Raw genomic sequence first — 26,808 nt, forward strand, 5'->3', positions numbered from 1 at the left:
TAGAAATAAAAAGCCATGTCTACATGGAGAGGGCCGTTGCAGATGCCACACTAGTCAGAAATCCGTGTACAGCCCTACCCTACCCCTCACACCGGTTAACCAGCAGTGGGGCAGAGTGTGGGACTGGTGGCTCCCAGCGCACCACCGGGCACCCATGCGCATTACTCACCTGGTCAGGTGGGGGATACAGTTCTCCACGGCCCCAGGTTTCCATAACCCACCTCCTCCTGTCAGGCAGCAAGAAGGTTCTCCAAGGCACAAGCTCAGGCAGGCAGGTCGAGAACAACACTGCGCATGCTCCTGGATTTCAAGGCTGCCTGAGGACCAAACTGCACCTGCTCAGGGATTTCCATAATGCCTGAGGACCGCTCTGCGCATGCTCCTGTGTTTTCAAGCTGCCCGAGGACGGCTCTGCGCATGCTCAGTACGGAGGCGCATGGAGGCTGGTCGTGCTTCGTCCTAGTGTCCGAGGGTAGTGCGCCCTTCTTTCACTTCCCAGGCACATGAAAGTGCACCATCCATCCAGGCAAAAGTCGAGCAGTCTGGTAGGTCTCCGAACCCTGGTCTGTGGGAAAATCGGCGGCCGGGAGGAGGCCAAATGAGTACCGAAGGACTTTCCATCCGTTAGGGCCAGAGCCGCACAAGATGGCGGCTAGGCAGCCCCGTGGGCAAGTGAGGGAGTTGAAAAGCGTCCCCCGAATAGGGGCTGCCCGCGCCCGGCATGTTAGCCCTGTGGTGGGGAACACCTCGCTGGGGTGGGTCCACGCCCTGGTCCCCATCCGCACATTAGAGAAGCAGCAAGACGAACTCGTGAGGAACTAGCAGTAGAATGTAACCCACAGTGTAAGGGCCGTTGGAATTAGAGAGCCAGAGCAGAGCAACCTACCAGAAGACCCAGGGTTTGAAACAGGGAACGGACACCTTTAGGAGAAATTGTAAAAATCAAAGGATCCAAAGGATCGAGCCAGGCGCCGGTGGCTCCCGCCTGTCATCCTAGCTACTCAGGAGGCTGAGACCTGAGGATCACAGTTCGAAGCCAGCCCGGGAGGGAAACTTCGTGAGACTCTTATCTCCAGTAAACCACTGAAAACCCAAGTGGTGCTGTGGCTCAAGCGGTAGAGCGCTAGCCTTGAGCTGAAGAGCTGAGGGACAGCGCCCAGGCCCAGAGTTCAAGCCCCATGACTGACAAAAAAAAAAAAGGATTGAGCTAGCAGGAAATACATATTTACATACATATATTCATACACACGTCGTGTGTGTATAAGAATTTAATCATACCGGAAAGTTTATGGTGGAGATCAGTGGTAAGCCTGGCTTACATGGGGAAATGGCATGGGCTTGCAGCCTCACTTTGAGAAGGAGCTTTCAGATGGAATTTCTCATCACTTGAGGATACGTACACAGAGACACAGGCATACCTCTTTAGGATAAAATTTAAAAATATCACAGGACTTATGTATAACTCCTAGATGTCATGGTTGGGGTTGCTCTGCCAATTAATACTTGTGTGTCCCATGTAGGGCCTGAACTCTGGGCCTGGGCACTATCCCTCAGCTCTTCAGCTCAAGGCTAGCGCTCTACCACTTGAGCCACAGCGCCACTTCCGGCTTTTTCTGCTTATGTGATGCTGAGGAATCGAACTCAGGGCCTCATGCATGCAAGGCAAGCACTCCACCACTGAGCCACCTTCCCAGCCCAAATTAATACTTTTTAATAATTCTTCTCATTAACTTGTAGGTAGCACAATTACATTGCATTGTATTAGATATAAATTTTCAAAATAAAGCACAATTTTAGAAACCTGTTTCCACATTAATTTTTATTAAAAAGAAATTACAAATATACAGAATCTACAGTAAAAATTTTGTGCTGCCATCACGTTAATAGTAAAAGATATAAGGATTTATCACATCTATTTCCAAACAACACCATTAATTAATAATGCACACAAATCTACAGTTTGATATTTAATATGTGTGTGTGTTTGCCTTAGTGAATGATTGGATGTTCCCTCTATAATGTGTAGCCTTTGTGTCATATTAAACTATATGAAAAAAAAACTACAGTTTGAACATTTTGGGGCAAGCCTGTCTAGAAACATACCCACTATACAACCATTATTTGTGATAGAGCAGTACTGGAATTGAACTGAGGGCCTTGTGCTTGCTAGGTAGGCACTTTACCTTGAGCCACACTCAAGCCCTTTTTAATCTTAGTTACTTTTGAAATAGGGCCTTGTTTTTTTGCCCAGAAGGCCTGCACTGTGATCCTACTGTTTATATTACATGTAGCTAGGATAACAGGTACATACCATCACACCCTGTTTTATTAGTTGAGAAGGAAATCTGAAGAACTTGTTTTGCATGTGCTGGACCCAAAATACAATCCTCCCAATCTCTGCCTGCTTGAGTTGGATTACCTGCATAAGTCACTGTCTTCAACTCAACCATAATTTTTTAGCTTTTCAAAAGCTTCCTTCCTTCCTTTCTTTCCTTCTTTCTCTCCTTTTTCTTTCTTTCTCTCCTTTCTCTCTTTCTCTCCTGTCTCTCCTGTCTCTCCTGTCTCTCCTCTCTCTCCTTTTTCCTCCCTCCTTTTTCCTCCCTCCTTTTTCCTCCCTTCTTTTTCCTCCTTCCCTCCCTCCCTCCCTCCCTCCCTTCCTTCCTTCCTTCATCTGCCAGTCCTGGGGCTTGAACTCAGGGCCTTGGCACTGTCCCTAAGCTGCTTTTACTCAAGGCTAGAACTCTACCACTTGAGCCACAGTACCACTTCTGGTCTTTTCTGTTTATGTGGTACTGAGGGATCAAACCCAGGACTTCATGAATGCTAGGAAAGCATTCTACCACTAAGCCACATTCCCAGCCCTTTCTTTTTATAAAACCTTTTTAAATTTTATTTTATTGTACAGAGGGATTGCAGTTATAAAAGTAAGTTAATGTATACAGTTCTTGTCAACATAGTGACCCCTTACCTCATTTTCTCCCACTTACCCTCCTTGCCAGTTCCCCTCCCCCTTGGCTTTAATTTCTGTTCCTCAAATATTTCTAAAACTCCACACCAATACCTGGATTTTTGATATTTCACATTGATACATCACTTTGTAAGTGATACATTTCTTTTTTTTTTTTTTTGGTCGGTCGTGGGGCTTGAACTCTGGGCCTGGGCGCTGTCCCTAAGCTTTTCAGCTCAAGGTGAGTGCTCTACCACTTGAGCTACAGCGCCACTTCCGGTTTTCTGGTGGTTTATTGGAGATAGGAGTCTCACAGTCTTTCCTGCCCAGGCTGGCTTTGATCTGTGATCCTCAGATCTCAGCCTCTTGAGTAGCTAGGATTACAAGCGTGAGCCACCAGCGCCCGGCGTAAGTGATACATTTCTATTTGGATGTTAAATTTGCATACAATATCAAATCGACTTTAGGAAATTTCAAGCATCATCATAGTAGAGAGGGTTACTAGATAATTAGCAAGACCTAGATTTCTAAGTGTTAAGAAAAGGCAAACATTAGCTGGGTACCGGTGGCTCACGCTTGTAATCCTAGCTACTCAGGAGGGCTGAGATCTGAGGATTGAGGTTCAAAGCCAGTCTGGGCACGAATGTTCGTGAGACTCTTATCTCCAATATACCACCACAAAACCGGAAGTGGTGTTGTGGCTCAAGTGGTAGAGTGCTAGCCTTGAACTGAAAAGCTGAGGGACAGTGCCCAGGCTGAGTTCAAGCCCTACAACCAACTTAAAAAAAGAAAGGAAAGGGCTGGGAAGGTGGCTCAGTGGTAGAGCGCTTGCCTTGCATGCCTGAGGCCCTGGGTTCCATTCCTTAGCACCACATAAGCAAAAAGAAAAAAGCTGGAAGTGGTGCTGTGACTCAAGTAGTAGAGCGCTAACCTTGAGCTGAAGAGCTGAGGGACAGTGCCCAGGCCCAGAGTTCAGGCCCCACGACCGGACCCCCCCCCAAAAAAAAAGGAAAGAAAAGGCAAACATTTTGTACAAATAAAATTGACTACTGCTTGCTATTGATCTGAACAAGCTAAATGAATTACTAGTTTTCTCATGATTTTATGGATTTCTAGGTCTTGTGATTTTAAAAAGTAATGAATTCTTAATTTCCTTACCTTATAGAAAAAGCTTTTATGCAATTCACAAGAGAAGATTGGACTTAACTGTTCCAGCTAGTTTTTTTTTTTTCTTTTTTTGGGGGGAGGAGGTCTGGTCGTGGGTCCTGAACTCTGGGCCTGGGCACTGTCCCTCAGCTCTTCAGCTCAAGGCTAGCGCTCTACCACTTGAGGCACAGCGCCACTTTCGGCTTTTTTCTTTTTGCTTATGTGGTGCTGAGGAATCGAACCCAGGGCCTCATGCATGCAAGGCAAGCGCTCTACCACTGAGCTACCTTCCCAGCCCAGCTAGTTTTTATAGAAGGAGATTTGCTTATATCAAATGTAATTTTTAATCTCCATCTGCAATTTTGTCGAATATTTTATCCTAAAACTTTTTTTTTTTTTTGGGTCCCATCGTGGGGCCTGAACTCTGGGCCTGAGTGCTGTCCCTCAGCTCTTCAGCTCAAGGCTAGCACTCTACCACTTGAGGCACAGTGCCACTTCCGGCTTTTTTCTTTTTGTTTATGTGGTGCTGAGGAATGGAACCCAGGGCCTCAGGCATGCAAGGCAAGCGCTCTACCACTGAGCCAACTTCCCAGCCCCTAAAACTTTTTTTTGAGCTAGGTTCTCACTAACTAACCATGTGATCTGGAATTCAAGATCCTCCTGGTCATTGTCCTGAGTGATAAGATTAGAAGTGTACACCACTATCCTCAGCTCTGCTTATCTTAATTCTTTTTTTTTACACAATCTGTTTATTTTTTACAATTACAAAATGAAGAAAATATATGTAATCTGAAATTTTTTGTTTAATGTCATTTTAAATCTCCACATAATATTGCCTTCTAGGAATATATCTTGAACCATTGAATAGTTGTTCTTATTAAGAAACATTCTAAGCCAGATGCTGGTGGCTCATGCCTGTAATCCTAGTTAACTCAGGAGGTTGAGATCTGAGGATTGTGGTTCAAAGCCAGACTGGGCAGCAATCTCCATGATACTCTTATCTCCAATTAACTGCCAGAAAACCAGAAGTAGAGCTGTGGCTCAAACGGGCAGAGCACTAGTCTTGAGCAAAGTTGCTCAGTGATAGCATCCAGACCCTGAATTTAAGCCTCATGATTGACAAAAGACAGATTCCCCTGAAGCAAAACCACTGGTTGGTCACAAGATACGTGCATCCTTCAGGTTGTGATGTATCTTACCCAGTGGCCCCATCTGACATGGAGAATGGTAGGTGTGGTGGACAGAGGGGGCTGACTCAAGGAGAAATGCTTGAGTCAGTAAATGTTCATTTACTTGCTGAAGATTCACTGTTGTTAGGTGAGCTGCTGGAGATCATGTGGGGAAAGAATCCAACTCTCCTACTCTCCTGTGTGTTTCTCCTTCCATGATGGCAGGTCTGGAACACATGTAGCTCTGTAAATAAGGGTGCAACTTAAATGAACACAAAGGACAGTGCAGGTACACTGTGCAACAGAAGTGGCCATTGCTACATGGGGCGCCATTCCAGCATCTGTGCTGGTATCCCCTGCACACAGGCCCAGGAGCCTCAGCACCAACTTCCTAGACACCTGTTATGCAGAGCCAGGTTCTGCTAAGGGCTGACTGGGGGACACTAGAAGGCAGGAGGAAGCAACAGTTACTGTGTCCCCTGAGACACAGATATAGGGACAGGGGCACAGGCTACTGCCTGTGGCAACAGCAGCCTTGTTATACTGCCCCATCTCAGGCAATTTACCCTTCCCCAGATGGTTCTTTTATCCCATTTAGCAGGGTTTTGTTTTCTTTTCTTTTTTAAACTTTTTATTTTTTTTAGGGAGTATCTCTTTATGTAGCTCAGACTGGTCCTGAACTTGCAATCTTCTTTTCTCAGCCTAGAGTGCTGCAATCATAGGCCTATGTCACCATGCTTTGCGTCCACACTTGATTCCCACCTCCCCCTTCCCCCACCAAGGTAAGGTTCTAGGGTTCAAACTCAAGGCCTTAAGCTTGCTAGGTAAGTGCTGTGCCACTTGAGCCATCCCTTATGCTTTTTTTGTTGTTGTTGGGTCGTGGGGTTTGAACTCTGGGGCTGGACACTGTCCTTCAGCTCTTCAGCTCAAGGCAAGTGCTTGTCTTAATTCTTAAAAGGGTGGGAGGATAAATGAACATCCTCAGGCCAGCAAATATAGGATAAATATTTCCATCATAATGGGTAGTAATGTTTTGTTTGATAATTTAGTTATTAATAACTTTACTACTATAAAATGTGCTACTGCTAATGCTTTTCTCATTTGGATAAAATTTGCAGATTTAGGCATCTGAAGCCAGTAGTGATTTGAAGTTCATTTTAGAAGTTCTTAGAGAATAAAAAGTTAATTCAGAATTCATTTTTATGCTGCTCTTTTTGTGTCTAATCTTAACATGTTAGTAGGAAGAATCTTAAAGATATTAACATTCTTAGAGTCAATAAGACACTCTTAATTTTTTTTTACCAACTAAACAAAAGATGCATTTAACATAGATTTGTTTTCTGCTCCAAATCTATTTGATATTTTAAAATACCTTCCTGGGGCTGGGAAAGTGGCTCAGTGGTAGAGCGCTTGCCTTGCATGCATGAGGCCCTGGGTTCGATTCCTCAGCACCACATAAGCAAAAAGAAAAAAAGCTGGAAGTGGCGCTGTGGCTCAAGTGGTAGAGTGCTAGCCTTGAGCTGGAGAGCTGAGGGACAGCGCCCAGGCCCAGAGTTCAGGCCCCACGACTGGACCCCAAAAAATAAAAAAAAAATACCTTCCTGACCTCTCACTTGAGTATCTCGTAAGCATCCATTCCTGCTCCATTCTCACATCCATTTTAAAATTCAGATCTGTAGTATTTCTTATGTGAATTACTAAAATGGCCTCTAAATTACTCTCCTTGTCTCCATGGAATAGCTCAATTTGTGTGTGTGTGTGTGTGTGTGTGTGTGTGTGTGTGTGTGTGTGTGTGTGTGTGTGTGTGTGTGTGTGTGTGTGTGTGTGTGTGTGTGTGTGTGTGTGTGTGTGTGTGTGTGTGTGTGTGTGTGTGTGTGTGTGTGTACATGCATGTGTACTTGAGCTCAGGACCTGAGCATTGTCTCAGCTTTTTCACTCAAAGTTAGTACTCTAGCCGGGCATCAGTGGCTCACGCCTGTAATCCTAGCTACTCCGAAGGCTGAGATCTGAGGATTGCAGTTCAAAGCCAGCCCGGGCAGGAAAGTCAATGAAACTCTTATCTCCAACAAACCACTAGAAAACCAGAAGCGGCGCTGTGTGTCAGAGTGCTTGCCTTGAGCTGAAGAGCTCAGAGACAGCGTCCAGATCCAGAGTTCAAGCCCCATGACCAACAACAACAACAAAAAAGTTAGCACTCTACCACTTGAATCACGGATCCACTTTCAACTTTTTGTTGGTAAATTTGAGGTAAGAATCTCACAGACTTTCCTACCAGACTGGCCTTGGACTATAATCCTCAGATCTCAGCCTCTTGAGTATCTAGGATTATAGGCATGAGCCATCTGCACCAGGTTGTATCTCTATTTTTAATCAGATCCTTTTTCTCTTATTCACTGTAAAGTTTGTAGTTTGGAGGGGAAAGTGCTGTGAAGTAATTTCTCAGTATTTTGAATTTTTTTAAATTGCTGTTGTAAGCTGGGCTCACATCTGTAACCCCAGCTACTTGGAAAGGATGACAGTTTGAGGCTAGCCCCAGCAAAAAGACTCCCAATCTCAATGAATAAATATGATGTTACAGACCTTTAGTCTCTGCTATGTGGGAAGCATAGCTAGAAAGATGATGGTTTAATGCCAGCCATGAGCAACAAACTTAAGACCCTATACAAAAAAGTAACTAAAAAGCAAAAAGTGTTGGAGTTGGAGTTCAAGTGGAAGAGCACCTGTCTGGCAAGAAGCCCTTGAGTTCAACCTGCAATATTGCAAAAATATACAGGAGAGAGGGAGGAGGAGAAGGAACAATATTAAATTGGCAGTTTGGAAGTGATTTTTTTCCATGATCGCATCATATAAAAAAAAGGTATGTGCCAGGCACTGGTGGCTCATGTTGATAATCCTAGCTACTCAGGAGGCTGAAATCTTAGGATCATCATTCAAAATCAGCCCAGGCAAGAAAGTCCGTGGGACTCTTATCTCCAGTAAACTACTCCAAAAAAGCTGTAAGTGGTACTGTAGCTCAATTAGAGTGCTAGCTTTTAGTAAAAAGAGGCTCTGGGACAGCACCCAGAAGACCCTGAGTTCAAATATCAGGACTGGCGCGCGTGCGTGCGCGCGCGCGCGCACACACACACACACAATGTATTTACTTATGCTGTCACTTAACAACCTTTTTATTAAGTCAGTTTTTTTTAGATTAAACCTAACATCCACAAATAAAACATTTTTTCCTTCTCAATAATTATACTTACTCCTTTTGCATGTTGTTGTACATTCACCAGAATTTTTATTACATACTAAGGCTGAATACTCACTAAATATTAAGTACTAAACATGATTATTTCTTTGTTTTATTTTTAGTTAAATTACAAATCTTTCCTACCATACTTTATATCTCAATTCTTGTAATAGTCTTCTTTATCATGATTTTTAAGAATATTTCTTATTTACCTAGAAAGTATAAATGAAAGAATCATCATGAAAAGTATCTCAAAAAGAAGAGAAGATAATTTTAAAAAGGTAAAGTATTAATGAAGCTCCAAAGGACTTCTAAATGTTTTTATAGCAATAAATTTGATTAAGATGTAAGTTTTTCTAAAGGTAATTTACACTTGCACTCATTTGCTTTTGTGTTTCCTGTCAAACATTTTGATTTTTAAACAACTTTTCTGCGACTTGAGCATAACAGTAATGGATAGAATTAGGGTTTATAAAGGTCGTTAAAATCACCCCCTTCCCCCCCCTTTAGCGGGGCTCCAGTGGCTCAAACCTTTAATCCTAGCTACTCAGGAGGCTGAGCTCTGAGGATTGTGGCTCAAAGCCAGCCTGGGCAGGAAAGTCTATGAGACTCTTATCTCCAACAAACCACCAGAAAACCGGAAGTGGTGCTGTGACTCAAGTGGTAGAGCACTTGCCTTGAGCTGAAGAGCTGAGGGACAGAGTTCAAGCCCCATAACCAACCAAAACAAAAACAAAAACATCCCCCTTGGGCTGGAATGTAGCTTAGTGGCAAAGCACTTGCCTAACAAGTGCAACATCCTGGGTTTGATCCCCCAAAAAGAAAAAACAAAAAAAATGCACTTTAAAAAAATCATTCCTCTGCTTCCTTTCGGGCAAATAAAAATTCACCTAGTAGTTTTATCCATAGTAGGTGTGGGCTTCACAGTGTCCCTTGGTAGTTAATTTTAATTATCTAGCATTTCTCACAGTGGAACTGAAATGCTTTTTTTTAATCATTTTTTACTTTTCCTAAAAGAACAGGATAATTTATTGAGTCTTAGTAAATCATGAGTTATATTTATTAAGCCCAACAAACTAAGATTATCTTTTTTTTCTTTTTTAAAATTTTAGAAAGTTCATTTAGTTCTCATTTGGAAAAAAGTATATATATTTGTATAATATGTTTTCAAATATCTATAAATTGTGGAATGGATAAATTGGGCTAATTAACGTGTAACCTTGCATCCTTATTTGTTTGGTGAGAATATTTTAAAAATCTACTCTGCAATTTTCAAAATAGAATAAATGGTTACTAACTCCAGTTAATAACATGCACAGCATGCATCATGTTGTGCAATAGATCTCTAACTTACTCCTCCTGCCTTTGATCAGTGTCTTCCCAACCTATCTCCAATACTCTTCCAGTCCAAGCCCTGTCCTCCAGTCTACTAAAGTTGTATGAATACAACTTTTCATACATTTCATACAGTATTCGTCTTTCTATGCCTGGCTTTATTTTAACATAATATCCTCAAGTTTTATGTTAAAAATGACATGACTTCCTTATGTTTAAAGGCTGAATAGTATTCCACTGTAAATATACTATATTACCCATTCATCTGTTAAAGGACACACAGTTGATTTTATATCTTACCTATTTTATGAAGAATGTTGCATTCAATATAGAAGTATTGATATCTTTTTTTCATGCTGGTTTCCTTTTATTTTTGTATATGTATCAAATAGTGAGATTGGTAGTTTTTTTTAATTCTTTGAGGAAATGTTTTTTCCCATAACTGTACTAATTTACATTGCCACTAACACACTAGCCATGTGCAAAGCATCCTGTTTTCTCTACATTCTCACCATCTTTATCTTTTATGTGATAACCTTTCTAACTGGGATGAAATGCTACATCATCATTGTCATTTACTTGTATTTCTCTGATGATTAGTGATGTTGAGCATATTTTATACACAGTTGGTCACTTGTATCTTTTCATATGAGAAGTGGTTATTCATTGTCCTTGTCTGTTTTTAAACATTGAGTGATTTATTTTCTTAGTGTTTTGTTTTTGTTTTTGTTTTGTTTTGTCAGTTGTGGTGCATGAACTCTGGGCCTGGGCACTGTCCCTAAGCTCTTCAGCTCAAGGCTACCACTTTGAGCCACAGTTCCACTTCCAATTTTCTGGTGGTCAATCGGAGATAAGAGTCTCATGAACTTTCCTGGCTAGGCTGGCTTTGTACCACGATCCTCATATCTCAGCTTCCTGAATAGCTAGGATTGTAGGCATGAGCCACTGGCGCCCAACTTCTTACTGTCTTTTATAATTCCTTACATATAGATAGATAGATAGATAGATAGATAGATAGATAGATAGATAGATAGATAGATAGATAGATAGATAGATAGTTGTTGTTTTGTTTGAGCTCAAGGCTTCACTCTTTCTTGGATGTAACTGGTGCTGTACCATTTAAACCATACCTACAGTCTGGCATTGTTAGTTAATTGTAGATGGATTCTCATAGACTTTTCTGACCTGGCTGGCTTCAAACCTTGATCCTCCAAATTTCAGCTTCCTGGAAAGAAATATTCAACAACATACTGAATTTTTAGCAATGGTAGGATATTTGATTAGAATTACCAGGAGGCCATGAGAAATAATGTTTTTGATGTCAGAAGAGTAGTCAAAGCTGAAGACAAAGACTTAAGAAGCTCATAGTACATCTCCAGAGCCTCAGAATGAACCTGACTTTAGTCTGTAGGGAAGAAATATGACCACTGATAGATATAGGAAATTGAAGAATAGAGGTCAAGAATGTAGAAAGAAAATAACATTGCTCAAAATGTTACAGAAGAGTCAATCAAATAATAACTAACACTAGCAAAATGTTAAATTTTCATAGTGTTTCCTTATATGCATGATTACATTTGGCTCTTTTGGAGATACTTGAATGAACACTAAGAACTAACCACTGAATTATATCATTGAATGATCCTTTCAGATACTACAGAGAGTAATTTCTTAATTTAAAATTTTTCCATATTGGGCTGGGATGTAGCTCAGTGGCAAAGCACTTGCCTAGCAAGTACAATATCCTGGGTTCAATCCCCAGTACCAAAAAAGAAAAGACAAAAAAAATTTCCATAAGCCAGGCACCTATGGCTAATGCCCATAATCCTAGTTATTCAGGAGGCTGAGATCTTAGGATCACAGTTCAAAGCCAGCCCAAGCAGGAAAGTCCGTGAGACTCTTATTTCCAATAAACCACAGAAAACTAGAAGTAGTGCTGTGGCTTAAGTGGTAGAGCACTCAACTTGTGCTGAAGAACTGAGTGACAGAGCCCCAGCCCAGAGCCAAGCCCCACAACCAACAACAAAAACAAATCTTTAGTATATAAAGAGCTCGTACAAATGAATAAGATGAAATTTAAGAAAATAAGCAAAGAGTATAAATTATCACTTAAAAGGGAATGATAGTACCACAAGCTGATGAAAAGGTGTTCAATGACAAAAACTGATGCAAGTTAACTCCCCCTGTTTTTCTTTTTTCTTTTTCAGGAATCAGAAGAAACAAATAGCATTGTGGACAAATATCTCTCAAAAGGTTCTCAATCAGTATACTATAGTCCTGATGTTCTTAGTTTTCATTTTTTATATTTTTAGTATTATTTATCCAATTGTTGAATAAGTTGTTTCTGAGTCCTAATTTGGTAATATACCTTTTTGTTATTTATGTTTTATTAGCACACACTAGCTATACAAGGGCTGTTTCTTTATTACCCTTCTACAGAAACATGCAATATGCCCTGATCAGTCTCACACTCTAACACTGTCCTTCATCCTCTCTCCCCCTTCTTAGAAGAGTTTCAGTGTTCTATTTTCATATATACCTATAAAGTATAATTCCCACTGGTACTTCTTCTGCTTCAGAGCTTATTTTCTTGTCCTTTTTTTTTTTGGTCGTGGGGCTTAAACTCTGGGCTTGGGTGCTGTCCATGAGCTCTTCAGCTCAAGGTGAGTGCTTGAGCCATAGCACCACTTCCAGTTTTCTAGTGGTTTTCTGGTGGTTTTCTCTTATTGGAGATAAGAGTCTCACGGACTTTCCTGCCCGGGCTGGCTTTGAACCCTGATCCTCAAATCTCAGCCTCCTCAGTAGCTAGGATTAAAGGCACGAGCCATCAGCGCCCAGCTTCTTGTCCTTTTTTTAAAAGTAAATATTAGTTGTTCAAGGAGTTTCACCTTGATACCTTGTACATGCATTTTTTCAGAACCTCAAAAGGTTATACAAGGGGGTTACTTTTAACCTGTCCATCTGAGTGTCCAGTGCTTGATCAGAGGTACCCCAGTTTTTTAGATTTTGTTAAAAGATGTCAATGATTATTTTCATGCATAGTTTGAAGTGTTTTTTGTTTGTTTGTTTTTTGCTGGTCTTGGGGCTTGAATTCAGGGCCTAGGCACTGTATCTGAGCCTCTTTGTGCTCAAAGCTAGCATTCTACCACTTGAGCCACAGCACCACTTCTGGATTTTTCTGAGTAAATGAGTCTCATGGACTTTTTCTACCTGAGCTGGCTTTGAACAACAATCCCCAGATCTCAGCCTTCTGAGTAGCTAGGACTATAGGCCTGAGCCATTGGCACTTGGCTTCAAGTTCTTGAAAGAGTTTAAAAACACAAACTTCCTAAATAATAGAGGACATAAGGAAATACATTAAAAATCAATTCATATAATAAAGGTAAGTTCTATTTTACCATCTTTCTTCATAAGCATGGAGAATCCACTAAATGCTTGAATGATACTGTATTGGAATTTAAAGATACATACAGAACATGCTTCAGAAAGCTCACAGTCTTGGGAACCTTAAAAATAAATAGTAGTTGATCCTTGGTTTTGCATTCAGCAAATATTTATTGAGTATCTGTCATTCTAAAGTCTAGGAATACAATACTAACAATTTGACTAGTAATTTTTAAATTATACAAATGAATACTCTCCTTGAGACTATAAAGAGTCTTATAACCTATTGTGATTTTTCTCTCTGGCCACCTTTTATTTCTTTTTTTTTTGGGGGGGGGGATCCAGTCTTGGGGCCTGAACTCTGGGCCAGGGCGCTGTCCCTCAACTCTTCAGCTCAAGACAAGCACTCTACCACTTGAGCCACAGCTCCACTTCTGGCTTTTTTTCTTTTTTGTTTATGTGGTGCTGAGGAATCGAACCCAGGGCCTCATGCATGCAAGGCAAGCACTCTACCACTGAGCCACCTTCCCAGCCCCTGGCCACCTTTTATTTCTGCCTTCACTATCTTTAAGGATTCAGTGGAAGAGAAAAAGCAAAATACAAGAGAATAATAGATTCTCAGATTTTTTTTCTGAACCCATGACTCTACAGCTACTGTTGTTATTGATCCATTCAGTTCATCATTTAGAGGATGAAGAGAAAATAACACATGGCACATAAGTAGGAGCCTTCTTCATGGCCTACAAAACTGATTATTTCATTGTCTCTAAGAGCTAGCTAACCAATGCAGAGGTGAAATATATCATGCTGATTTTACAAAAGATTTAAAATAGAAACCTAGAAATTTATCTTTTTTCCTTTCATACTCCTTTTTCCATTCCAATTTAACTATCAAAATAACTTGATCTTAACATCTGTAGCTGTAGAATATAAGTGTTCTCATGGAACATTATTTTCTCTAACAGGAATAAAAAGCAAATGTTGGTTTAGCTGAGCTTTTTGGTGGTGGTGGTGGTGGTGGTCATGGGGCTTGACCTCTGGGCCTGGGCACTATCCCTCAGCTCTTCAGCTCAAGGCAAGTGCTCTACCACTTACATTACAGCACCACTTCCAGGTGGTGAATTGGAGATAAGAGACTCACGGATGTTCCTGTCTGGCCAGACTTTGGGATCCTCAGATCTCAGCCTCCTTAGTAGCTAGGATTACTGGCGTGAGCCACCGGCACCCAGCTAGAGCTTTTGATTTTTTATTTAAAAGTTTTGTCTGTCTACAAATAAAGAGTGACTGTCAGGTCTTCGTCAGTCCCATGAAAGACAGATGGGGTCCGAGGAAAGGCAAGTGTGGCCCCTAGCCCATTCCCCAGCCTCCCTCAGCCCGGGAGACAATCAGACGGAGCAGGGAGTCAAGTCAAGCAGAAAAAAACTGGTTTATTAACACAGAGCAAGCCCTTTTTAAAGCAAAAAAGAGAGGGTGGCATGGCAGGGGAGGAAGAGGAACCAATCACTGTCAAGGTCACACCCTATCATGCACCTAAGCTTCCACAGGCTAGTTATGCACTGAATGTAAAGCAAATTGGGCTCTGCCCACTCACCTCCCTCTCAGCGCCATCTTTGCTGCCCATGTGCTCTACAGATTCCCCCTTTTTTGTTTTAATGGCAGACTCCCCCTCCCAGTTAGTTATTCCTTTTCCCTCCTCTGTAAAGGTTATTTTAACAGGATTACATTGGTAAGGATAGCATTGGCTATGCAGGAGGGCGAGATTCACCAGACAAGGATAGGGAGCGCCCTTGTGCATGATCCAAGAGCCTGTCCCAGTTACCTCACCTAGCACAGTAATAAACATCAGTCCCACCACAGTTAGAAATGGCCGAAGCAGTTCAGTTAATTCCTGGGCATATATAAAAGTCAGTATCTCGTAAGTTCGTCCTTTTCAGAACAAGGGAGCAGCCTGGGTATTGGGAGTTCCACACATGCGGCACGGTGCATCCTCATGGGCCCCCACACTCAGGCCATTCTACTATAGTCCAGAAAAGCAAGGAAAATTTAAAACAAACTGCAGACATAGCAAAGCAATCCTGGGCACCTCGTGTCTTTTAAGTAAGCCAGTTCCTTGTACGTGCCTTTAAGGGTCAAGATGACCTTTGAGCTTTACTGTCAGCTCCCAATGGCTCCCAACAACTGACTAATTACTAGAAGTAGCAAAAGAAGGTGGCAGAGAGTGGAGGTGTCATAAAAGAAACAAAATTCACCATAGGTAAGTATTCATTTCAGAAGAGAAGGAGAAAGGGGCATCTGTTGGATTTTAAGCAGTAACCTAGTCTTCATGATTGTCATGATGCTTAGAAATACATGCAATTTGATGCAATCCCATTAGGCAATTCTTGGTCTTATGCATGACCAGTTGGAATCCTATTTGGAAAGTTGTTAATATGCAAACATCTTCAAGTATTTTTCTCTATATTTTCTCTACATTTTCTAATAGTTTTGTAGTTACATTTAGAACTAATTTTTGTAGAGTAAACAATCAGGATCTAGTTTCAGTTTTCTCCATATTTTTCCAACATCATTGTTGAAGAGGCTGTCTTTTCCAATATTTTTGATACTTTTGTTAAAAATGAAGTTCAGGGGGGGACCAAGATGGTGACGGGGCAGTAGGGAAACGCCACAGCTCTCTCCAACCAAAAAGAGAGTTCGAGTTCCAACACTTAATCTCCCCAAGAGACTGACAACAACAAAAAGACGAACACTCAGAGAAAAACCAGAGGCGGAGAATAACAAAAAAAGAAAGAGAGGAAAAGAAGAATTTCAGAACAGAGAAAAGCGAAGACCCCTCCCCCAACCTTTACTGGCCGCGCAGCAGTGCGCCAAGCCGCCGGCCAGCCGGCCCGGCGGGGGCTGCGGGAGCCCCAGAGACACAGGGGGCCGCTTTCAGATCACCAGGTACCGGTTTGCAGAACAGCAGATCGCCAGGAACAGAGAAACCTACCAGCCGGGAGTCTCCACGAGGATCCCACCCCCACCCCTCACTCTCCACCCGAGCAGAGAGGCTCCATCCCACCAAAGCCGCTGGGCACCAGCAGCGCAACAAAGGGACCTGTCGGCAGACCACCCGCCCGATCGCGATCGCAACGACCCGGCAGGGCTGCTTGGGCCCCAGAGGCACCGCGAAGAAGCTGCCTGAGCGTGGACACTTTTGACCCGACAGCTTCGACAGAGGCGGAGACAGAAAAGAATCACACAGAGCCACCACCGCCCAACCCAGCCCGCAAACCACCCCAACTGAACTCGGATTGCAACAACAACTGACGACCTACACCACACAGAAACAACCAGCTCCAGGGTGAGTACCCCACAGGGGAAGTGTATCCCTCAAGGGAGACCAGAGCTGGAGGGAATCCCCAGACCCTGACCTAGACTCCCTACCCCAACACCCGGACCACAGGACCCACTAAAACTGGGAACTGTTTGAGAGCTCCACCAGCCCGTGGAGCACACTCAGCTGGCCAGGCTAGAGCAAGAGCGCCCCTGGAAGGGAGCTTAAATGCCCAAGCCAGGAACAGCGCCCCTGGGTCAAGACTACCAACAGTAGAAGAAATTTGAACTGTGTCCCCCAGGCTGTATAACCTAGGTGGTATACACATCAGCACAGACCTAACGAGTGTGCTCCAGGCTGCATAACCTAGGTGGTATACACATCAGCACAGGTCTAACGAGCGTGCTCCAGGCTGGGGCCGGAACCAGGCCCGGGGATCCGGCGCCTGAACAACACAACCAACTCCTCCCAACTGAAGTAAAAAGCTGAGCATATGCCTCAACAGAGGAGAGAAAACCAGGAAACAACACTCCCCAGGAAGCACGCCTGTGACAACAAAAGACCTGGAGGCCCAGGACAAGAGAAGCCCAAACCCCACCAAAACTCCACCCATATACCCTAGACTGGGAATTGGGCAACACAGGCTGCCAGCACCTGATAGTAAGCAGGAGCTCAGACTGTTAAGGTGGCTCAGCAATAGAGTGATAGTCTTGGATGTATGAGGCCCTGGATCTGATTCCTCAGCATCACAAAAGCAAAAAGGGTCAGAAGTGGTGCTGTGGCTCAAATGGTAGGGTGCCAGCCTTGAGCTGAAAAGCTGAGGGACAGCACCCAAACCTAGAGTTCAAGCCCACAACCAGCCCAAAACAAACAAACAAAAACACATCAGGATCCCATAGCAGACTCCAGTATTTGGGAGAGTGCACCCAGAGCATCTGTTCTTCACAAGAGCACCTGTAGGAGCAAACACAAGCAGTCTAGGCTGCTCAACCCTTCCAAAGGCAGGAACTGCCAGCAATCTACAGCAAAGAGCTGAGAATCCTAAGTAAGTCAGAATAGCAGCTGGAAATAGGCTCCAAACAGAACCCAGATCAGGCACAGACTCTCTCTACCAATACAGAATCAGCAACCAAGCAAAGACAGACACACCAAAACAAAATTGAAGAGCAGTCTCCTGAACCTCCATGCGAAAATCACAGAGAAAAATCACAAGGTTTACCACCACCCAGGACAGCAAGCTCACCTCAAAAGCCAGCAGCCATGCAGGGGAGAGCCCCAGTGGGAGCAAAGCAGGAATGGAAGACAAAAGCTACATCCAAGGGTTGCTGGAGGCAATGACTCAAGAAATAAAGCAAGAAATTGATCAGAAATTGAAAGAGCACAAGGATGAACTATCCAAAGAGATACAGGGTATCAAACAAGAGATGCATGCAAAAATAGAAGCTGCACAAACCTCAGTAAGAAGTGAGATAAACGCCAAATTAGAGATAAACGCATACCTCATTGAGAGGTGAGATCAGTACTCTGAGAAACAACATTGAATCCATAAAGGGATCCATTTCCTCCATGCAAACCACAATAGAAGCCACTGTCAACAGAGTGAATGAAATGGAAGGTAGAGTGTCAGATACAGAAGATAGAATATACCAACTGGACCAAAAAGTGACAGATATGGAAAAATCACTCAAATTAAACCAAAGGGAAATTCAAGAGCAAGCAGATAATGCTAAAAAATTTAACCTTCGCATAATTGGAGTGGACGAAGGTGAGGAATTCCAGAGCAAAGGAATGCAACACCTATTTAAAAATATAATCAATGAAAATTTTCCCCACCTCAAAAACGACCATCTTAACTACATCACAAAGGCTTATCGAACACCCAACAAGCAAGACCCCAGGAGAAACACTTCTAGACACATTATAGTAAAAATGATAGATCTGAATAATAAGGAAACAATCCTGCATGCAGCAAAAATGAAGAAGGAGCTATACTACAACGGGAAAAAAATAAGAATCACTGCAGATCTCTGCACACAAACAATGAATGCAAGAAAAGCCTGGGAAAGCACCATACAAGCCCTGAGAGCCAATAACTGCCAACCCAGACTGATATACCCGGCAAAGCTAGCATTCACATTTGATGGAGAACTGAAAACTTTTAATAGCAAAGAAAAACTAAATGAATACATAAACATTAAGCCAGCATTACAAAGAATTCTAAGAGGGGGGACGCAACCTGAAGAAAGCAACCAGGATCTGGGGCCTGCCCCAAACAGGCGTTACTCAAAGTCTAACTGAGCAAGCACAGGAGGAAAGGAAAGAAGAAAAACTTAGGAAAACGGAATGGCAGGGACAACAATGCATCTCTCTATACTTTCTCTTAATATAAATGGGCTGAATTCGCCAATTAAAAGAAAACGAACTGAGGACTGGATCAGAAAACAAGACCCATCCATCTGTTGCCTTCAGGAGACCCACCTCTCAGCCAAACATACAAACAAACTCAGAGTGAAGGGGTGGAAAAGGATCTACCAATCAAACGCCCCCAATAAGAAAGCAGGTGTAGTTATCCTGATATCTGACAAAATAAACTTTTAATTAAAATCAGTACAGAAAGACAAGGACGGACACTACATATTAATAAAGGGAACAATCCAAGAGGAAGATATAACCTTCATCAACTTATATGCCCCAAATATTGGTGCACCCAGATATGTCAAACAAATGCTCTCAAACTTACAGAATAAAATAGATCCCAATACGATAATACTAGGAGACTTTAACACACCACTCTCACCAAAGGACAGGTCTACCAACCAGAGGATTGGCAAAGAAGCTACCGAATTAAGAGAGGCCATACTTCAAGCGGAATTAACTGACATCTACCGAGTATTTCACCCTAAAACAACACAGTACACATTCTTCTCAGCAGCTCACGGAACTTTCTCCAAAATAGACCATATCATAGTTCATGCAAGGAACTTAAGCAAATACAAAGGGATCGACATAATCCCCTGTATCCTATCTGACCACAGTGGAATCAAGCTAGCTCTCAATAACAAAGCATACCGCAGAAATTTCTCTAATACATGGAAATTGAACAGCACACTCCTTAACAATGCCTGGATAACAGAAGAGATCAGAGAAGAAATAAAGCATTTCCTACAACTCAATGATAAAACACCTCACAAAGAAACTTGTGGGACACAGCAAAAGCAGTCCTGAGGGGCAAATTTATTGCCCTCAGTGCCCACATCAAGAGAATGGAGACAGACCAAGTAAATAATCTCATGTTGCAATTAAAACAGCTAGAAAAACAAGAAAAAATGGGACCTAAAGCTACTAGACGAAGCCAGATAACCAAATTAAAAGCAGAGATTAACCAATTAGAAAATCAGAAAACCATAACCAAAATAAACCAAACAAAAAGCTGGTTCTTTGAAAAAATAAACAAAATTGATGGCCTATTGGCTAGATTAATTAAAAAAAGAAGAGAGGAAACCCATATTAATAGGATTAGGGATGCCACGGGAAACATCACAACACGTACCCAAGATATCCAAACAATTCTAACAGACTACTTTCAAAAGCTATACTCTCTAAAGGAAGAAAATCGGGCAGAAATGGATGCATTTTTAGAGAAATACAAGTTGCCCAAACTGAGCAAAGAAGAAGTTAACCAATTAAATAAGCCAATATCCTATAATGAGATACAGGAAGCTATCAAAAGTCTTCCAACAAAAAAAAGCCCAGGACCAGATGGATTCACAGCAGAATTCTATAAGACCTTTAAACAAGAACTAATACCCATACTCCTCAAGCTCTTCAGAGAAACAGAGAAGGAGGGAGCTATCCCAAACTCATTCTACGAAGCCAATATCACACTCATCCCCAAACCAGGCAAAGACCCAACCAAAAAGGAGAATTACAGGCCAATCTCCTTGATGAACACAGATGCAAAGATCCTTAACAAGATTCTAGCTAACAGAATCCAGAAACACATAAAAAAATAATTCACTATGACCAGGTAGGCTTCATCCCAGAGACACAGGGATGGTTTAACATACGTAAGTCAATAAATGTAATCCAACATATCAACAGAGCCAAGGTCAAGAATCACATGATTATCGCCACAGATGCAGAAAAGGCCTTTGACAAAATTCAACATTCATTCATGCTAAAAGCTCTGGAGAAAATAGGAATAGAAGGAACATTTCTAAAAACAATAAAAGCCATTTATGACAGACCAATAGCCAATATTATACTTAATGGGGAAAAGCTACAACCAATTCTCCTAAAATCAGGAACAAGGCAAGGATGCCCACTGTCTCCACTCCTCTTCAATATAGTCCTAGAACCCTTAGCCAGGGCAATAAGGCAAGAAAAAGACATTAAAGGGATCCGCATAGGGAAAGAAGAAGTTAAACTATCCCTTTTTGCAGACGACATGATACTATACCTCCACGATCCCAAAAACTCCATCCCCAAACTCTTAGAAATCATAAATCACTTCGGCAAAATAGCAGGATACAAAATAAACACACAAAAATCAGTTGCCTTCCTATACACTGATAATGTACAGGAAGAGAGGGAAATAAAGGGAGCAACCCCATTCACAATAACCTCCCCAAAAAATAAAATATTTAGGAATTAACCTAACCAAAGATGTAAAAGAACTATTTAATGAGAACTATAAAAAGTTAAAGAAATTGCAGAAGACACTAGGAAATGGAAAGACCTCCCATGCTCCTGGATAGGCCGACTTAATATAGTAAAGATGGTAATACTTCCAAAACTAATATACAAATTCAACGCAATTCCTATTAAAATCCCAATGACGTACATCACTGAAATACAGAAAACAGTCCAAAAATTCATATGGAACAACAAAAGACCTAGAATAGCCAAAACAATTCTAGGGGATAAAGACAATATGGGAGGGCTATCCATGCCGAACTTCAAACTCTACTACAGAGCTATAATAACAAAGACAGCATGGTACTGGCACAAAAACAGACCCGAAGACCAATGGAACAGAATAGAAGATCCAGAAATAAATCCACAGGCCTACAGCCAGCTGATATTCGACAAAGGAGCCAAAGACATACAATGGAAGAAACATAGCCTCTTCAACCGCTGGTGCTGGGAAAACTGGGCATCCACATGCAGAAAACTAAAAGTGGACCCCAGCCTATCACCATGCACCAACATCAACTCAAAATGGATTAAAGACCTTAACATTAAACCTGCATCTCTGAAACTACTGCAGGACAGAGTAGGAGAGACACTTGAACTAATAGGCACAGGAAGGAACTTCCTGAACAGAGTCCCAGGGTCACAACAAGTTGGAGAGAGACTCGACAAATGGGACTACCTTAAAATAAAAAGCTTCTGCACAGATAAAGCTATCGCAACCAAGCTAGAAAGACAACCAACTAATTGGGAAAAAATATTTACCAGCAATATATCAGACAAGGGGTTAACATCCTGTATATACAGGGAACTCAAGAAACTAATCCCTCCCAAACCTAACAAACCAATTACTAAATGGGCAAGGGAACTAAAGAGGGACTTCTCAAATGAAGAAATAAAAATGGCAAAGAAACACATGAGGAAATGTTCATCATTCCTGGTGGTGAAGGAAATGCAAATAAAGACAACCCTGAGATACCACCTCACCCCAGTCAGAATGTCCCACATCCACAAATCAGCCAACGACAAATGCTGGAGGGGATGTGGAGAACGAGGAACCCTATTACACTGCTGGTGGGAATGTACACTTATACAACCACTTTGGAAAGCAGTCTGGAGGGTCCTTAGAAAGCTAAGGATTGACCTCCCTTATGACCCAGTCATACCACTTCTAGGCATCTACCCTGAACAACAGGAACCAATATACAAGGACACGTGCACCTCCATGTTTATTGCAGCACTGTTCGCAATAGCTAGGATATGGAAACAACCTAGATGCCCCACCACAGATGAATGGATCCAAAAATTGTGGTATCTATACACAATGGAATATTATGCAGCCATTAGAAATGACAAAATAATGGCATTTGCAGGGAAATGGATGGAGCTAGAAGGAATCATGTTGAGCGAGGTAAGCCAAGAACGAAGAGACAAACAGTACATGGTCTCCCTGATAAGTGGATGCTAAATCCAAAATGTTAGGTGATATGACAAAACTAACAGGACTTAAGAAACAAAGAACTCCCACTCATCTGGTTGAACCACTACCAAATATCCCCACGCTGCTGATCACATATATGGTATATAACATGTGAGCACCGTTATATGTTACAGACTGTGATAGACAATTTGCTCCAGGAAAGTTAGAATGAACTTGTGACTTTAAATGAGCATCATTATTCCACAATACTGTGAATTTCCGGAAATTAAGTAATCACTTAATCACAATCAAAAAAAAAAAAAAAAAAGAACCTCGGAGAAGGGAGGGAGGGAGGGGATGGGAGGGGGAAAACAATGGAGGGGGTAACAATGTTCAAGAGGAAGTGTACTCATTACCTCACTCATGTAACTGTAACCCTCTGTATAGTATCTTTACAATAAAAAAATTTAAAAAAAATGAAGTTCAAATGGCCAATATAGACATGAAGAACTGTTTGATATTCTTATCCATAATGGAAAAGCCAATCAAAGCAACCCTCCGATTTCATCTTACCCTAGTCAGAATAGCTATCCCCAAGAAAACAAATAACAAGTTCAGGGAGAAGGAACTCTTACACACTGTTGGTAGGAATATAAATTTGTACAGCCAAACTGTAGAATTAGCTTACTTGTTCATAACTGATTAATGATAAAGGAAATTTGTATGTCTATACAGGAGCATTATTCAGCTGTAAAGAATGAAATGAAATCACTTGCAGGAAAATGGATGCAACTAAAGATCATTATGTTAAGATAAATAAATATGATTGAGAATGACAAATATTCCATGTTCAAATGTAGGCATGGAGAGACTTGGAAAAAATTATATTAAGTGAAGTAAGCCAGGCCCAAAGAAACATAGGTCCCATGGTTTCCCTTATTTGCAATAACTAGTATATGTCTGAGACAAGCAGAAATGGTCAGATAAGTTGATGTTAGGTGAAATGCTATTTTTTCTAACATATTTATAAGATGATTCCTTTGTTGCTTTGTATGTCTCTCCCCCATGGTATAACCCCTGTTTTCACTGTATTTGATGTTGGTTATAATTTGGGGAGGGGAAGGGAAAAAACAAATTGTTTAAATAGAGATACAAGTGACCCATTGCAACAATGAGATGTACAAAACGTATGTCAAGAAAACGAACTTTACAACTTTGGCGAGGAGATGGGGGGGAGGGGGATATGGGAAGGGATGGTAAGAGGAAACAAAGGAGGAGGCAACAGTGCTTGATAAGAAATGTAGTAATTACCTTGTTCATGTAATTGTAACCCCTCTGTACGGTATTTTCACAATAAAAAAAATTAAAAAAAAACAGAATCATGAAATCCATTGAAGTTCTCTTAAATGCTAGATATTGGCAGCTTACACCTATAATGTTAGCTACTCAGGAAGCTGAGATGTGAGGAGTACTTCAAACCTAGCCAAGGCAGGAAGTGAGACTCTTCAATTAACTACCAAAAGCCAGAGGTGGAGCTGTGGTTCAATTGGCAGAGTGCTTTGAGCAAAAAAGCTCAGGGAACATTGCTCAAATTCTGAGTTCAAGCTCCCCTCCCCCTAACTTAATGTACCAAATACATACTAATATACTAAATACATACAATTAAATTATTTTTACAGATTATTTGTTGCTTAATTATAATAAAATGTTGTGGACTATATTATTTTTCTTATTCAGATGCAGAAGGCAGTCAAAACATAACAAAGATACTGAGAGGCAAAGTAAGAGGAAAGCTAAAAAGTACTAAGGTAATATATCCTGTTTTCATATTTATAGTTTTGTATGAAATATGGAGTGTAATAAACTTGGTTTTTTGTTAAGAAAGAGCTGAGGTTCAGTCTAAATATAGCTTTGGGGGCTGGGAAGGTGGCTCAGTGGTAGAGCGCTTGCTTTGCATGCATGAGGTCCTGGGTTCGATTCCTCAGCACCACATAAGCAAAAAGAAAAAAAAAGAAAAAAATAAATATAGCTTTGTAGTTCCAAAAGGTTTCAAGTTCCTGCCCTTTTATTTCATAATAATCCTAAAATATCAAACCTAAACTAAGCAAAGTTAAGTGATTTAGTCATAGTAATAATATATGATATCTTAGGGAAATACATACACAAAAAATAAACATTGAGAGCTGATTGTGGTAGTGGTAAAGTGCTTGCTTCATAAGCATTAAAGACCTGAGTTCAATGCCCAGTATAGGAAAATAAAATTTAATTTGATTTGGCCTTGATTCAGGTGCTCCAATGACAGAGCACTTGAGTAGCAAGTGTGAGGTCCTGAGTTCAATTCCCAGTACCAGACAAAATTTGAAATATTTTGAATAAGACTTATGAGCTCCATTATGTTTTAAAAGAAAAGAAAGAGAAAGAGACAGAAGGAAGGAAGGAAGGAAGGAAGGAAGGAAGGAAGGAAGGAAGGAAGGAAGGAAGGAAGGAAGGAAAACAGCTCGGCACCAGTGGCTAATCCTAGCAACTCAGGAAGCCAGCCTGGGCAGGAAAATTTGTTAAGACTCTTTTTTTTTTTTTTTTTTTTTTGTGGTCCTGGGCCTTGAACTCTGGGCCTGGGCGCTGTCCCTCAGCTCTTCAGCTCAAGGCTAGCGCTCTACCACTTGAGCCACACCGCCACTTCTGGCTTTTTTTGTTTTTGCTTATGTGGTGCTGAGGAATCAAACCTGGGGCTTCAGACATGCAAGGCAAGCACTCTACCACTGAGCCACCTTCCCAGCCCTGTCATTTGTCTTTCTGAAGCTAGCTTATTTTACTTAACATAAGCTCTTTTTTCTATTTTCCTGCAAATAATATGTTTTCATTCTTTGTGGATGTACAGAGGGCTTACAGAGGTGATGTACAGAGGGCTTACTTATATACATAAGGTAGTGAGTACTCTTTTCTTGTCAAACATTCTTTCATAGCTAAGGATGATGAACATTTTTCGTATGGCCATTGGTTATTTGTACTTCTTTTAAAAACCATTTTCTCCTATATTAATTGGATTATTTATTCTTTTGTTTGTTTTGGTGTTTTATATTTGAGCTTTTTGTATACACAGCATGATAACTCCATGTCCAGTAGCTCTACAATGTAATTTGAAGTCAGGTTCTGTGATTCCTCTAGCATTGCTGTTTTTGTTCATAATTGCTTTTGCTATTTGGGTATTTTGTAAAATTTAGGCTTGTTTTTTCCATTTCTATGAAGGATGTCATTGAGATTTTTGATGGGTTGCATTGAATCTGTAAATCACTTTTACTAGTATACTTGTAAAATGGAAGGACTGTCTTCTCAGAGTTTTCTTCAATGTTTTTCTAGTTAATTATATTTAAACAATATTAAAGATGATCTCTAGTGTACAGAATTAGTTTTAAAAGTTCAGTATTTAGTTGCACATTTGAAGCTTGAAATGACCAAACATTTCATATTTTTAGGGAACCGTGTTATTCAGAGCATAGGCTAGGTAGCTGTAACAAAAAGATTCAAAGTAAACTTCTTAATATTAATAGAAGTTTTACTTGAAAATAATTGTCCTTCTAGGTAAATTAGTCCAAGCTGATGGGAGATTACCACTATATTCAACTTCATCCCTGAGACCATGGCAAAGCTCTGCTTTTTTCAAAAGGATTGCTAGTTGATATTTCAAGGACAGGACTTGCAAACTGCACACATCATTTCTAGTACAAGAATATGGGAGAAATATTGAGGTATCCAGCTAACAACAGGATTCTGTTGTTAGAGATGAGAGAAAATACAATGAACAATTGGTAGTTCCTGCCATAACACATAGAGATTCTGAACATTTTAAAAGCAAATTTTTTTATTGTTTTTTAATGGTTCATTTTTATGGACTTTACAGTACCTTTCCTCTGTAGTAAAAAAAAAAATTTAGATACATTTAAAAATAAAAGCAGACTAATGTGGATGCCTATGTATATGTTACTCATTCAGCATGTCAATAGAAGCATGCCTAACGTGGGTATCATGGTATATAACTATGAATAGTTAAGTTTACCAAGGTTAAATCATTGAATATAAAAAAAAAAAAAGGTAAGATGGAAGAGAAATTGCTTTTAAGAATTCCCATACCCATGGGCTGGGAAGGTGGCTCAGTGGTAGAGTGCTTGCCTT

The 26,808-nt window shown here is 41.1% G+C and overlaps 1 protein-coding gene across 1 annotated transcript in view; it reads left to right on the forward strand.

The window, feature by feature from the left end:
- The first annotated feature begins 475 nt into the window (after nt 1-475).
- Nucleotides 476-26,808, forward strand: part of LOC138825804 (protein CC2D2B-like) — a 100,297-nt gene continuing 73,964 nt past the window's right edge. The window contains exons 1-4 of the mRNA XM_070020473.1: nt 476-545; nt 8,711-8,775; nt 12,037-12,082; nt 24,376-24,446. Coding sequence (XP_069876574.1) covers nt 8,734-8,775; nt 12,037-12,082; nt 24,376-24,446 — 159 coding nt within the window. The 5' untranslated portion in view covers nt 476-545; nt 8,711-8,733. The remainder of the gene's footprint in view (nt 546-8,710; nt 8,776-12,036; nt 12,083-24,375; nt 24,447-26,808) is intronic.

This window comes from Dipodomys merriami, unplaced genomic scaffold, assembly GCF_024711535.1.
Source record: "Dipodomys merriami isolate MVZ:Mamm:240054 unplaced genomic scaffold, mDipMer1.0.p SCAF_14, whole genome shotgun sequence".
NCBI lineage: Eukaryota > Metazoa > Chordata > Mammalia > Rodentia > Heteromyidae > Dipodomys > Dipodomys merriami.